Source organism: Coregonus lavaretus, assembly GCF_964263955.1.
Source record: "Coregonus lavaretus genome assembly, contig: HAP1_SCAFFOLD_655, whole genome shotgun sequence".
NCBI classification, from domain to species: domain Eukaryota; kingdom Metazoa; phylum Chordata; class Actinopteri; order Salmoniformes; family Salmonidae; genus Coregonus; species Coregonus lavaretus.
The window spans coordinates 77,359-93,546 of record NW_028162639.1 but is presented as its reverse complement, the minus strand read 5'-3'; the positions used below and the strand labels follow the sequence as shown (position 1 = coordinate 93,546).

Sequence of the window (16,188 nt, the reverse complement as noted above, 5' to 3'; positions counted from 1 at the left end):
AATCCACTGAGATTTAACAGTTCTTACAGTCATTTTCTTAATGGGTGCATTCTTATTAGTAACTGGAATAAGCCATTTCCTAAATGTGTCAAGTGCAGTGTCTGGTTGCTCGTCATTACACAATACGGACCAGCAAATATTCTTTACATCAACAACATAGGAATCACCACAAAACGTATTGTATGACCTCTTATACACTATATTAAGGCCAGCCTTTGGAACTATGGTTTTCCTAGATATGGCTACTACACTGCTCAAAAAAATAAAGGGAACACTTAAACAACACAATGTAACTCCAAGTCAATCACACTTCTGTGAAATCAAACTGTCCACTTAGGAAGCAACACTGATTGACAATACATTTAACATGCTGTTGTGCAAATGGAATAGACAACAGGTGGAAATTATAGGCAATTAGCAAGACACCCCCAATAAAGGACTGGTTTTGCAGGTGGTGACCACAGACCACTTCTCAGTTCCTATGCTTCCTGGCTGATGTTTTGGTCACTTTTGAATGCTGGCGGTGCTTTCACTCTAGTGGTAGCATGAGACGGAGTCTACAAACCACACAAGTGGCTCAGGTAGTGCAGCTCATCCAGGATGGCACATCAATGCGAGCTGTGGCAAGAAGGTTTGCTGTGTCTGTCAGCGTAGTGTCCAGAGCATGGAGGCGCTACCAGGAGACAGGCCAGTACATCAGGAGATGTGGAGGAGGCCGTAGGAGGGCAACAACCCAGCAGCAGGACTGCTACCTCAACCTTTGTGCAAGGAGGAGCAGGAGGAGCACTGCCAGAGCCCTGCAAAATGACCTCCAGCAGGCCACAAATGTGCATGTGTCTGCTCAAACGGTCAGAAACAGACTCCATGAGGGTGGTATGAGGGCCCGACGTCCACAGGTGGGGGTTGTGCTTACAGCCCAACACCGTGCAGAACGTTTGGCATTTGCCAGAGAACACCAAGATTGGCAAATTCGCCACTGGCGCCCTGTGCTCTTCACAGATGAAAGCAGGTTCACACTGAGCACGTGACAGACGTGACAGAGTCTGGAGACGCCGTGGAGAACGTTCTGCTGCCTGCAACATCCTCCAGCATGACCGGTTTGGCGGTGGGTCAGTCATGGTGTGGGGTGGCATTTCTTTGGGGGGCCGCACAGCCCTCCATTTGCTCGCCAGAGGTAGCCTGACTGCCATTAGGTACCGAGATGAGATCCTCAGACCCCTTGTGAGACCATATGCTGGTGCGGTTGGCCCTGGGTTCCTCCTAATGCAAGACAATGCAAGACCTCATGTGGCTGGAGTGTGTCAGCAGTTCCTGCAAGAGGAAGGCATTGATGCTATGGACTGGCCCGCCCGTTCCCCAGACCTGAATCCAATTGAGCACATCTGGGACATCATGTCTCGCTCCATCCACCAACGCCACGTTGCACCACAGACTGCCCAGGAGTTGGCGGATGCTTTAGTCCAGGTCTGGGAGGAGATCCCTCAGGAGACCATCCGCCACCTCATCAGGAGCATGCCCAGGTGTTGTAGGGAGGTCATACAGGCACGTGGAGGCCACACACACTACTGAGCCTCATTTTGACTTGTTTTAAGGACATTACATGAAAGTTGGATCAGCCTGTAGTGTGGTTTTCCACTTTAATTTTGAGGGTGACTCCAAATCCAGACCTCCATGGGTTGATCAATTTGATTTCCATTGATCATTTTTGTGTGATTTTGTTGTCAGCACATTCAACTATGTAAAGAAAAAAGTATTTAATAAGATAGTTTCATTCATTCAGATCTAGGATGTGTTATTTTAGTGTTCCCTTTATTATTTTGAACAGTGTATATTGTGATCACTACATCAGATGGATCTGGATACTGCTTTAAAGCACATTTCTGCAGCATTAGTAAATATGGGATCAATACATGTTGATGATTTTATACCTGTGCTGTTTGTAACTACCCTGGTAGGTTGACTGATAACCTGAACCAGGTTTCAGGCACTGGTTACAGTTTGAAGCTTTATCTTGAGTGGGCAGCTTGATGAAAGCCAGTCAATATTTAAATCACCCAGCAAATATACCTCTCTGTTGATATCACATGCATTATCAATAATTTCACACATATTATCCAGATACTGACTGTTAGCACTTGGTGGTCTATAGCAGCTTCCCACCAGAATGGGCTTTAGGTGAGGCAGATGAACCTGTAGCCATATTACGTCAACAGTATTTAGCATGAGATCCTCTCTAAGCTTTACAGGATTGTGGTCCTGTATATAAACTGCAACACCGCCCCCATTGGCATTTCTGTATTTTCTGTAGATGTTATAACCATGTATTGCTACCACTGTATCATCAAAGGTATTATTTAAGTGAGTTTCAGAGTATGAATGTTATCTGTTATTAGCAAGTTATTGACTTCATGAACCTTGTTTTTTAGGCTACATATGTTAATGTGGGCTATTTCTACCACTTTTCTGGGATGCTTGATTGTTTTTATTGCTTTACTGGGAAGCTTATCAGAAGTAGACATGCTCCTGTTATTTCTGTTCTACTGGGAAGCTTATCAGAAGTAGACATGCTCATGTTATTTATATTTGAGCTGATAGTGCAGGGTGAGCTGCACACAGTGGACTTCCTACTAGGGCACACCGCATCAGTGCTAACAGTATAACTCTGGTTCATAGGCACATGATTACAGCATACAATAGCTAAAGGATGAACAGATGCATTCAGGGCAGTTAGGGGGACATAAATTAAATTACTTACCATGTGTCTGCCAACGCCCCTGGGATAATGCTCCTGGGATAATGCCCCTGGGATAATGCCCCTGGGATAATGCCCCTGGGATAATGTACATTTGCTGCAGCATTATGACAACTCAGCGACACAATGGTAGGGATTAACTGAGCTGGTCTTGGGTCATTGATAAGTCATTGTCTCAACGCAGCCTTGAAATGCATGGACAGAGTCCAGGAGCCAAGATTATTTGGATGGACTCCATCATTCATGTAGAGCAACTTCTGTTTCCAGGTGTCGAAGTTACAGTGAGGGGAAAAAGTAATTGATCCCCTGCTGATTTTGTAAGTTTGCCCACTGACAAAGAAATGATCAGTCTATAATTTTAATGGTAGGTTTATTTGAACAGTAACAGACAGAATAACAACAAAAAAATACAGAAAAACGCATGTCAAAAATGTTATAAATTGATTTGCATTTTAATGAGGGAAATAAGTATTTGACCCCCTCTCAATCAGAAAGATTTCTGGCTCCCAGGTGTCTTTTATACAGGTAACGAGCTGAGATTAGGAGCACACTCTTAAAGGGAGTGCTCCTAATCTCAGCTTGTTACCTGTATAAAAAGACACCTGTCCACAGAAGCAATCAATCAATCAGATTCCAAACTCTCCACCATGGCCAAGACCAAAGAGCTCTCCAAGGATGTCAGGGACAAGATTGTATTCCTACACAAGGCTGGAATGGGCTACAAGACCATCGCCAAGCAGCTTGGTGAGAAGGTGACAACAGTTGGTGCGATTATTCGCAAATGGAAGAAACACAAAATAACTGTCAATCTCCCTCGGCCTGGGGCTACATGCAAGATCTCACCTCGTGGAGTTGCAATGATCATGAGAACGGTGAGGAATCAGCCCAGAACTACACGGGAGGATCTTGTCAATGATCTCAAGGCAGCTGGGACCATCGTCACCAAGAAAACAATTGGTAACACACTACGCCGTGAAGGACTGAAATCCTGCAGCGCCCGCAAGGTCCCCCTGCTCAAGAAAGCACATTAACATGCCCGTCTGAAGTTTGCCAATGAACATCTGAATGATTCATAGGAGAACTGGGTGAAAGTTTTGTGGTCAGATGAGACCAAAATTGAGCTCTTTGGCATCAACTCAGCTCACCGTGTTTGGAGGAGGAGGAATGCTGCCTATGACCCCAAGAACACCATCCCCACCGTCAAACATGGAGGTGGAAACATTATGCTTTGGGGGTGTTTTTCTGCTAAGGGGACAGGACAACTTCACCGCATCAAAGGGACGATGGATGGAGCCATGTACCGTCAATTCTTGGGTGAGAACCTCCTTCCCTCAGCCAGGGCATTGAAAATTGGTCATGGATGGATATTCCAGCATGACAATGACCCAAAACACACGGCCAAGGCAACAAAGGAGTGGCTCAAGAAGAAGCACATTAAGGTCCTGGAGTGGCCTAGCCAGTCTCCAGACCATAATCCCATAGAAAATCTGTGGAGGGAGCTGAAGGTTCGAGTTGCCAAACATCAGCCTTGAAACCTTAATGAGTTTGAGAAGATCTGCAAAGAGGAGTGGGACAAAATCCCTCCTGAGATGTGTGCAAACCTGGTGGCCAACTACAAGAAACGTCTGACCTCTGTGATTGCCAACAAGGGTTTTGCCACCAAGTACTAAGTCATGTTTTGCAGAGGGGTCAAATACTTATTTCCCTCATTAAAATGCTAATCAATTTTTAACATTTTTGACATGCATTTTTCAGGATTTTTTTGTTGTTATTCTGTCTCTCACTGTTCAAATAAACCTACCATTAAAATTATAGACTGATCATTTCTTTGTCAGTGGGCAAACTTACAAAATCAGCAGGGGATCAAATACTTTTTTCCCCTCACTGTATATACAACGTGAACAACAATGGCCCCAAAATTGAACCCTGGGGTACCCTTTTAAGTACTTAAAGAAATTCGGATTTAACCTGTCTATTATAATAGCCTGGATTCTGTCACTAAGATAATTCTGAAACCACAAACAGGCATCAGTGCCAAGACCTAACACAGACAACTTCCTCAATAAGATAGAATGATCAACTGTATCAAAGGCTTTTGACAAATCTATAAATAGGGCAGCACAATTCATCTTAGCATCCAAAGCATTGACAATATCATTTACAACTGATGTGGCTGCAGTAATAGTACTGTGCCCTGGTCTAATCCCTGATTGATGTACGTTCAGAATACAGTTCACAGATAAAAATGAACGAAGTTGAACATTCACCAAGGATTGAATAATCTTAGTTAGACAAGGAAGCCTTGATATGGGACAACAAGGTCTATCAAATATTTTTTAAGCTGCTCCGATCTGGCCAACTTAATGTCATTTGTCCCCACATGAAGCATGACAGTATCAGCCCCTGGTGACTGACTCACAGCCTCGGGAAGCAACCTGGTGATATCCTGAACTTTTGCCCCAGGAAAACACAAAGTCTTTGCCCCAGGTACAGATATATGCCTCACCATCGAACTCCCTATCGCAATCGCCGGAATGATCCGGCCTCTGCTGTGTCTCGAAGCAGATTGCGAGGGCAGTGCCACAGAACTCACCTAAGAAGAGGGCCGCTGAGATAAGAGCTGCGTGCAGGCCGCAACAGCCAAAGGGACAGAGCTCTGATCCGCTTGGTACAAATGTTTTATTTCTTCATGAAGAGTAATAATCCTTTCTTTAGCTGCATCAAGTTCCAGACGAGCTAAACCACTTCTATGCTCGCTTCAAGGCAAGCAACACTAAAGCATGCATGAGCGCACCAGCTGTTCCGAATGACTATGTGGTCACGCTCTCCGTAGCCGATGTGAGTAAGACTTTTAAGCAGGTCAACATTCACACAAGGCCGCAGGGCCAGACGGATTACCAGGACGTGTACTCCGAGCATGTGCTGACCAACTGGCAAGTGTCTTCACTGACATTTTCAACATGTCCCTGACTGAGTCTGTAATACCAACATGTTTCAAGCAGACCACCATAGTCCCCGTGCCCAAGGACACTAAGATAACCTGCCTAAATGACTACCGACCTGTAGCACTGACGTCTGTAGCCATGAAGTGCTTTGAAAGGCTGGTCATGGCTCACATCAACACCATTATACCAGAAACCCTAGACCCACTCCAATAGATCCACAGATGATGCAATCTCTATTGCACTCCACACTACCCTTTGCCACCTGGACAAGAGGAACACCTACATGAGAATGATATTCATTGACTACAGCTCAGCATTCAACACCATAATGCCCTCAAAGCTCATCACTAAGCTAAGGATCCTGGGACTAAACACCTCCCTCTGCAACTGGATCCTGGACTTCCTGACTGGCCACCCCCAGGTGGTAAGGGTAGGTAACAACACATCTGCCACACTGATCCTCAACACGGGGGCCCCTCAGGGGTGCGTGCTCAGTCCCCTCCTGTATTCCCTGTTCACCCATGACTGCATGGACAGGCACAACTCCAACACCATCTTTAAGTTTGCCGACGACACAACAGTGGTAGGCCTGATCACCTACAACGATGAGACAGCCTATAGGGAGGAGGTCAGAGACCTGGCCGTGTGGTGTCAGGAGAACAACCTCTCCCTCAACGTGACCAAGACAAAGGAGATGATTGTGGACTACAGGAAAAAAAAGAGGACTGAGCACGCCCCCATTCTCATCGACTGGGCTGTAGTGGAACAGGTTTAGAGCTTCAAGTTCCTTGGTGTCCACATCACCAACGAACTATCATGGTCCAAACACACCAAGACAGTCGTGAAGAGGGCACGACAAAGCCCATTCCCCCTCAGGAGACTGAAAAGATTTGGCATGGGTCCTCAGATCCTCAAACAATTCTACAGCTGCACCATTGAGAGCATCCTGACTGGTTGCATCACCGCCTGGTATGGCAACTGCTTGGCCTCCGACCGCAAGGCACTACAGAGGGTAGTGCGTACGGCCCAGTACATCACTGGGGCCAAGCTTCCTGCCATCCAGGACCTCTATACCAGGCGGTGTCAGAGGAAGGCCCTCAAAATTGTCAGACTCCAGCCACCCTAGTCATAGACTGTTCTCTCTGCTACCGCACGGCAAGCGGTACCGGAGTGCCAAGTCTAGGTCCAAAAGACTTCTCAACAGCTTCTACCCCCAAGCCATAAGACTCCTGAACAGCTAATCATGGCTACCCGGACTATTTGCACTGCCCTCCCACCCACACCCCCCACCCCATCTGTCATGCCCTGACTCATGGGACTCTTGTATGTTGAGTCAGGGTGTGGGTCTGACCCGTCCTTAACGAGCGTGACACCATCTTTTTATGCTGCTGCTACTCTGTTAATTATTTATGCATAGTCACTTTAACTCTACCCACATGTACATATTACTTCAACTACCTCAACTAGCCGGTGCCCCCGCACATTGACTCTGCACCGGTACCCCCCTGTATATATAGTCTCCCTACTGTTATTTTATTTTACTTCTGCTCTTTTTTTCTCAACACTTTTTTGTTTTTGTTTTATTGTCCTTTTTTATTTAAAATAAATGCACTGTTGGTTAAGGGCTGTAGGTAAGCATTTCACTGTAATGTCTGCACCTGTTGTATTCGGCGCATGTGGCCAATAAAATTTGATTTGATCAAGTTCAATACATTTTTCACAAATGAAGGTATCCATCGGACCATTCCCCGTGACAACTACGAACATGTCACAGATTATACACTTAATAGCACGCGAATCCCCAGCATATTCAAAATAGTTTTCACTGCTGAACACCGTCAGTCTAAGGGAACAAACATTGTCCGGCTACGCCATAATACCGGTCTCCTACCAAACGTTTGATAGCCAGGTAAGATTCAAGAGCTTGAGTTGACAATGGTAGATGAGTAAACAAGCAGACATTGAATCTCCCTTTTCATTGAATTTTGAGCACGATGAAGTTATTAATTACACGTTGGATGGTGTATCAATACACCCAGTCACTACAAAGATACAGGCGTCCGTCCTAACTCAGTTGCCGGATAGGAATGAAACCGCTCAGGTTTCCATACTAACCCTAATCTATACTAACCCATGCTAACCATAACCCATACTAACCCTAACTTATCCTAACCCATCCTAACCCCAACCCACACTAACCCATGGTAACCCTAACCCATACAAATCCTAACCCACACTAGTCCATCCTAACCTAACCCATACTAACCCTAACCCACACTAACCCATCCTAACACTAACCCATACTAATCCTAACCCATCCTAACCCCAACCCACACTAGTCCATCCTAACCTAACCCATACTAACCCACACTAACCCATCCTAAACCTAACCCATACTAACCCTAACCCAAGCTTGCAGCACTGTGAATCCTAACCCTAACCCATTCTAGGATATATTTTAAGATGTGTTTTAATGCTTTTTTTAAATGCACCTGTTCTTGTGTTGTGATGTTGGCCTCTCTCAGCAATACTAACCATATAGAATATAGTTATAGATCCCCTACTTACTTCCTCTACTGATTATTACATCATGATAATGATTATATAAAGTCCACCTACCTGTAGATGGTTTGGAAGATGTCTTCAGGTGAGATGCCAAAGGTTTTTTCATTTTGGTTTTTCCCCTCTCTGTAAGACATCAAACACAATGTCCAGTCAGCTGAGAAGTATATCACAACATAACCCTGCTTAACTGATGTAATGTAATGGTTTACGTGAGGTAGATGAACGTGAAATTCTTCATTTCTAGTATTCAGTTTAGAGCACATCTTCATGCAGCATCTGTTGTTGTGTTGTTGTTTAGCCACCTGACAGCGTGCACCATGTTGTTCCACAGAGGGTAGATGGTCTGTGATTGGTAGATGATCATGTCATGAAGAGACTTAGCGCTGCCTTTGGCCAGGTAGAGGTTGGCAACATCAGTACTGCTGTAACACGCTAGAACCAAGAGAACAGTAAAAACATTACTGCTATAATATGCTAGAACTAAGAGAACATTACTACTGTAACACTCTAGAACCAAGAGAACAGTACTGCTGTAACAATATAACAATGAGAACAGTACTGCTGTAACACTAGAACCAAGAGAACAGTACTGCTGTAACACTAGAACCAAGAGAACAGTACTGCTGTAACACTAGAACCAAGGGAACAGTACTGCTGTAACACTCTAGAACCAAGAGAACAGTACTGCTGTAACAATATAACAATGAGAACAGTACTGCTGTAACACTATAACCAAGAGAACAGTACTGCTGTAAAAGTAGAACCAAGAAAAGAGTACAGTACTGCTGTAACACTAGAACCAAGAAAAGAGTACAGTACTGCTGTAACACTATAACCAAGAGAACAGTACTGCTGTAACACTATAACCAAGAGAACAGTACTGCTGTAACACTAGAACCAAGAGAACAGTACTGCTGTAACACTAGAACCAAGAGAACAGTACTGCTGTAACACTAGAACCAAGAGAACAGTACTGCTGTAACACTACATCCAAGAGAACAGTACTGCTGTAACACTAGAACCAAGAGAACAGTACTGCTGTAACACTAGAACCAAGAAAACAGTACTGCTGTAACACTAGAACCAAGAGAACAGTACTGCTGTAACACTAGAACCAAGAGAACAGTACTGCTGTAACACTAGAACCAAGAGAACAGTACTGCTGTAAAACTATAACCAAGAGAACAGTACTGCTGTAACACTATAACCAAGAGAACAGTACTGCTGTAACACTAGAACCAAGAGAACAGTACTGCTGTAACACAATAACCAAGAGAACAGTACTGCTGTAACACTATAACCAACAGAACAGTACTGCTGTAACACTATAACCAAGAGAACAGTACTGCTGTAACACTTTAACCAAGAGAACAGTACTGCTGTAACACTAGAACAAAGAGAACAGTACTGCTGTAACACTATAACCAAGAGAACAGTACTGCTGTAACACTAGAACCAAAATAACAGTACTGCTGTAACACTAGAACCAAGAGAACAGTACTGCTGTAACACTAGAACCAAGAGAACAGTACTGCTGTAACACTAGAACCAAGAGAACAGTACTGCTGTAACACTAGAACCAAGAAAACAATACTGCTGTAACACTAGAACCAAGAGAATAGTACTGCTGTAACACTAGAACCAAAATAACAGTACTGCTGTAACACTAGAACCAAGAGAACAGTACTGTTGTAACACGCTAAACCAAGAGAACAGTCCTGCTGTAACACTAGAACCAAGAGAACAGTACTGCTGTAACACTAGAACCAAGAGAACAGTACTGCTGTAACACTAGAACCAAGAGAACAGTACTGCTGTAACACTAGAACCAAGAGAACAGTACTGCTGTAACACTAGAACCAAGAGAACAGTACTGCTGTAACACTAGAACCAAGAGAACAGTACTGCTGTATCACTATAACGAAGAGAACAGTACTGCTGTAACACTAGAACCAAGAGAACAGTACTGCTGTAACACTAGAACCAAGAGAACAGTACTGCTGTATCACTATAACCAACAGAACAGTACTGCTGTAACACTAGAACCAAGAGAACAGTACTGCTGTAACACTAGAACCAAGAGAACAGTACTGCTGTAACACTAGAACCAAGAGAACAGTACTGCTGTAACACTAGAACCAAGAGAACAGTACTGCTGTAACACTAGAACCAAGAGAACAGTACTACTGTAACACTATAACCAAGAGAACAGTACTGCTGTAACACTATAACCAAGAGAACAGTACTGTTGTAACACGCTAAACCATGAGAACAGTACTGCTGTAACATTCTAGAACCAAGAGAACAGTACTGTTGTAACACTAGATCCAAGAGAACAGTACTGCTGTAACACTATAACCAAGAGAACAGTACTGTTGTAACACGCTAAACCAAGAGAACAGTACTGCTGTAACACTAGAACCAAGAGAACAGTACTGCTGTAACACTAGAACCAAGAGAACAGTACTGCTGTAACACTAGAACCAAGAAAACAGTACTGCTGTAACACTAGAACCAAGAGAACAGTACTGCTGTAACACTAGAACCAAGAGAACAGTACTGCTGTAACACTAGAACCAAGAGAACAGTACTGCTGTAACACTATAACCAAGAGAACAGTACTGCTGTAACACTAGAACCAAGAGAACAGTACTGCTGTAACACTAGAACCAAGAGAACAGTACTGCTGTAACACTATAACCAAGAGAACAGTACTGCTGTAACACTATAACCAAGAGAACAGTACTGCTGTAACACTAGAACCAATAGAACAGTACTGCTGTAACACAATAACCAAGAGAACAGTACTGCTGTAACACTATAACCAACAAAACAGTACTGCTGTAACACTATAACCAAGAGAACAGTACTGCTGTAACACTTTAACCAAGAGAACAGTACTGCTGTAACACTAGAACAAAGAGAACAGTACTGCTGTAACACTATAACCAAGAGAACAGTACTGCTGTAACACTTTAACCAAAATAACAGTACTGCTGTAACACTAGAACCAAAATAACAGTACTGCTGTAACACTAGAACCAAGAGAACAGTACTGCTGTAACACTAGAACCAAGAGAACAGTACTGCTGTAACACTAGAACCAAGAGAACAGTACTGCTGTAACACTAGAACCAAGAGAACAGTACTGCTGTAACACTAGAACCAAGAGAACAATACTGCTGTAACACTAGAATCAAGAGAATAGTACTGCTGTAACACTAGAACCAAAATAACAGTACTGCTGTAACACTAGAACCAAGAGAACAGTACTGTTGTAACACGCTAAACCAAGAGAACAGTCCTGCTGTAACACTAGAACCAAGAGAACAGTACTGCTGTAACACTAGAACCAAGAGAACAGTACTGCTGTAACACTAGAACCAAGAGAACAGTACTGCTGTAACACTAGAACCAAGAGAACAGTACTGCTGTAACACTAGAACCAAGAGAACAGTACTGCTGTAACACTAGAACCAAGAGAACAGTACTGCTGTATCACTATAACGAAGAGAACAGTACTGCTGTAACACTAGAACCAAGAGAACAGTACTGCTGTAACACTAGAACCAAGAGAACAGTACTGCTGTATCACTATAACCAACAGAACAGTACTGCTGTAACACTAGAACCAAGAGAACAGTACTGCTGTAACACTAGAACCAAGAGAACAGTACTGCTGTAACACTAGAACCAAGAGAACAGTACTGCTGTAACACTAGAACCAAGAGAACAGTAATGCTGTATCATTAGAACCAAGAGAACAGTACTGCTGTAACACTATAACCAAGAGAACAGTACTGCTGTAACACTAGAACCAAGAGAACAGTACTACTGTAACACTATAACCAAGAGAACAGTACTGCTGTAACACTATAATCAAGAGAACAGTACTGTTGTAACACGCTAAACCATGAGAACAGTACTGCTGTAACATTCTAGAACCAAGAGAACAGTACTGTTGTAACACTAGATCCAAGAGAACAGTACTGCTGTAACACTATAACCAAGAGAACAGTACTGCTGTAACACTTTAACCAAGAGAACAGTACTGTTGTAACACGCTAAACCAAGAGAACAGTACTGCTGTAACACTAGAACCAAAAGAACAGTACTGCTGTAACACTAGAACCAAGAGAACAGTACTGCTGTAACACTATAACCAAGAGAACAGTACTGCTGTAACACTAGAACCAAGAGAACAGTACTGCTGTAACACTAGAACCAAGAGAACAGTACTGCTGTAACACTAGAACCAAGAGAACAGTACTGCTGTAACACTAGAACCAATATAACAGTACTGCTGTAACACTAGAACCAAGAGAACAGTACTGCTGTAACACTATAACCAAGAGAACAGTACTGCTGTAACACTAGAACCAAGAGAACAGTACTGCTGTAACACTAGAACCAAGAGAACAGTACTGTTGTAACACGCTAAACCAAGAGAACAGTACTGCTGTAACACTATAACCAAGAGAACAGTACTGCTGTAACACTAGAACCAAGAGAACAGTACTGCTGTATCACTATAACCAAGAGAACAGTACTGCTGTAACAGTAGATCCAAGAGAACAGTACTGCTGTAACACTAGAACCAAGAGAACAGTACTGCTGTAACACTAGAACCAAGAGAACAGTACTGCTGTAACACTAGAACCAAGAGAACAGTACTGCTGTACCACTATAACCAAGAGAACAGTACTGCTGTAACACTAGAACCAAGAGAACAGTACTGCTGTAACACTATAACCAAGAGAACAGTACTGCTGTAACACTAGAACGAAGAGAACGGTACTGCTGTAACACTAGAACCAAGAGAACAGTACTGCTGTAACACTAGAACCAAGAGAACAGTACTGCTGTAACACAATAACCAAGAGAACAGTACTGCTGTAACACTATAACCAACAGAACAGTACTACTGTAACACTTTAACCAAGAGAACAGTACTGCTGTAACACTATAACCAACAGAACAGTACTGCTGTAACACTATAACCAACAGAACAGTACTGCTGTAACACTTTAATCAAGAGAACAATACTGCTGTAACACTAGAACAAGGAGAACAGTACTGCTGTAACACTATAACCAAGAGAACAGTACTGCTGTAACACTTTAACCAAAATAACAGTACTGCTGTAACACTAGAACCAAAATAACAGTACTGCTGTAACACTAGAACCAAGAGAACAGTACTGCTGTAACACTAGAACCAAGAGAACAGTACTGCTGTAACACTAGAACCAAAATAACAGTACTGCTGTAACACTAGAACCAAGAGAACAGTACTGTTGTAACACGCTAAACCAAGAGAACAGTACTGCTGTAACACTAGAACCAAGAGAACAGTACTGCTGTAACACTATAACCAAGAGAACAGTACTGCTGTAACACTAGAACCAAGAGAACAGTACTGCTGTAACACTAGAACCAACAGAACAGTACTGCTGTAACACTATAACCAAGAGAAGAGTACTGCTGTATCACTATAACCAAGAGAACAGTACTGCTGTAACAGTAGATCCAAGAGAACAGTACTGCTGTAACACTAGAACCAAGAGAACAGTACTGCTGTAACACTAGAACCAAGAGAACAGTACTGCTGTAACACTAGAACCAAGAGAACAGTACTGCTGTAACACTAGAACCAAGAGAACAGTACTGCTGTAACACTAGAACCAAGAGAACAGTACTGCTGTAACACTAGAACCAAGAGAACAGTACTGCTGTAACACAATAACCAAGAGAACAGTACTGCTGTAACACTATAACCAACAGAACAGTACTGCTGTAACACTAGAACCAACAGAACAGTACTGCTGTAACACTATAACCAAGAGAACAGTACTGCTGTAACACTAGAACCAAGAGAACAGTACTGCTGTAACACTAGAACCAAGAGAACAGTACTGCTGTAACACAATAACCAAGAGAACAGTACTGCTGTAACACTATAACCAACAGAACAGTACTGCTGTAACACTATAACCAAGAGAACAGTACTGCTGTAACACTTTAACCAACAGTACTGCTGAAACACTAGAACCAAGAGAACAGTACTGCTGTAACACTATAACCAAGAGAACAGTACTGCTGTAATACTATAACCAACAGAACAGTACTGCTGTAACACTATAACCAACAGAACAGTACTGCTGTAACACTTTAACCAAGAGAACAATACTGCTGTAACACTAGAACAAGGAGAACAGTACTGCTGTAACACTATAACCAAGAGAACAGTACTGCTGTAACACTAGAACCAAGAGAACAGTACTGCTGTAACACTAGAACCAAGAGAACAGTACTACTGTAACACTAGAACCAAGAGAACAGTACTGCTGTAACACTAGAACCAAGAGAACAGTACTGCTGTAACACTAGAACCAACAGAACAGTACTGCTGTAACACTATAACCAAGAGAACAGTACTGCTGTAACACTAGAACCAAGAGAACAGTACTGCTGTAACACTAGAACCAAGAGAACAGTACTGCTGTAACACAATAACCAAGAGAACAGTACTGCTGTAACACTATAACCAAGAGAACAGTACTGCTGTAACACTTTAACCAAGAGAACAATACTGCTGTAACACTAGAACCAAGAGAACAGTACTGCTGTAACACTATAACCAAGAGAACAGTACTGCTGTAACACTTTAACGAAAATAACAGTACTGCTGTAACACTAGAACCAAGAGAACAGTACTGCTGTAACACTATAACCAAGAGAACAGTACTGCTGTAACACTAGAACCAAGAGAACAGTACTGCTGTAACACTAGAACCAATAGAATAGTACTGCTGTAACACTAGAACCAAAATAACAGTACTGCTGTAACACTTTAACCAAGAGAACAGTACTGTTGTAACACGAAAAAACCATGAGAACAGTACTGCTGTAACATTCTAGAACCAAGAGAACAGTACTGCTGTAACACTAGAACCAAGAGAACAGTACTGCTGTAACACTATAACCAAGAGAACAGTACTGCTGTAACACTATAACCAAGAGAACAGTACTGCTGTAACACTTTAACCAAGAGAGCAGTACTGTTGTAACACGCTAAACCAAGAGAACAGTACTGCTGTAACACTATAACCAAGAGAACAGTACTGTTGTAACACTAGAACCAAGAGAACAGTACTGCTGTAACACTAGAACCAAGAGAACAGTACTGCTGTAACACTATAACCAAGAGAACAGTACTGCTGTAACACTATAACCAAGAGAACAGTACTGCTGTAACACTATAACCCTGAGAACAGTACTGCTGAAACACTAGAACCAAGAGAACAGTACTGCTGTAACACTATAACCAAGAGAACAGTACTGCTGTAACACTATAACCAAGAGAACAGTACTGCTGTAACACTTTAACCAAAATAACAGTACTGCTGTAACACTAGAACCAAAATAACACGAGAACCAAGAGAACAGTACTGTTGTAACACACTAAACCAAGAGAACAGTACTGCTGTAACACTATAACCAAGAGAACAGTACTGCTGTAACACTAGAACCAAGAGAACAGTACTGCTGTATCACTATAACCAACAGAACAGTACTGCTGTAACACTAGAACCAAGAGAACAGTACTGCTGTAACACTAGAACCAAGAGAACAGTACTGCTGTAACACTAGAACCAAGAGAACAGTACTGCTGTAACACTAGAACCAAGAGAACAGTACTGCTGTATCACTATAACCAAGAGAACAGTACTGCTGTAACACTAGAACCAAGAGAACAATACTGCTGTATCACTATAACCAACAGAACAGTACTGCTGTAACACAATAACAAAGAGAACAGTACTGCTGTAACACTTTAACGAAAATAACAGTACTGCTGTAACACTAGAACCAAGAGAACAGTACTGCTGTAACACTAGAACCAAGAGAACAGTACTGCTGTAAC

At 42.7% G+C, this 16,188-nt stretch overlaps 1 protein-coding gene across 1 annotated transcript in view; it reads right to left on the bottom strand.

The window, feature by feature from the left end:
* Window positions 1-16,188, bottom strand: part of asmt2 (acetylserotonin O-methyltransferase 2) — a 110,820-nt gene that overhangs the window by 55,150 nt on the left and 39,482 nt on the right. The window contains exons 4-5 of the mRNA XM_084193828.1: window positions 8,565-8,694; window positions 8,317-8,385 (exon numbers count right to left, since the gene is read on the bottom strand). Coding sequence (XP_084049954.1) covers window positions 8,317-8,385; window positions 8,565-8,694 — 199 coding nt within the window. The remainder of the gene's footprint in view (window positions 1-8,316; window positions 8,386-8,564; window positions 8,695-16,188) is intronic.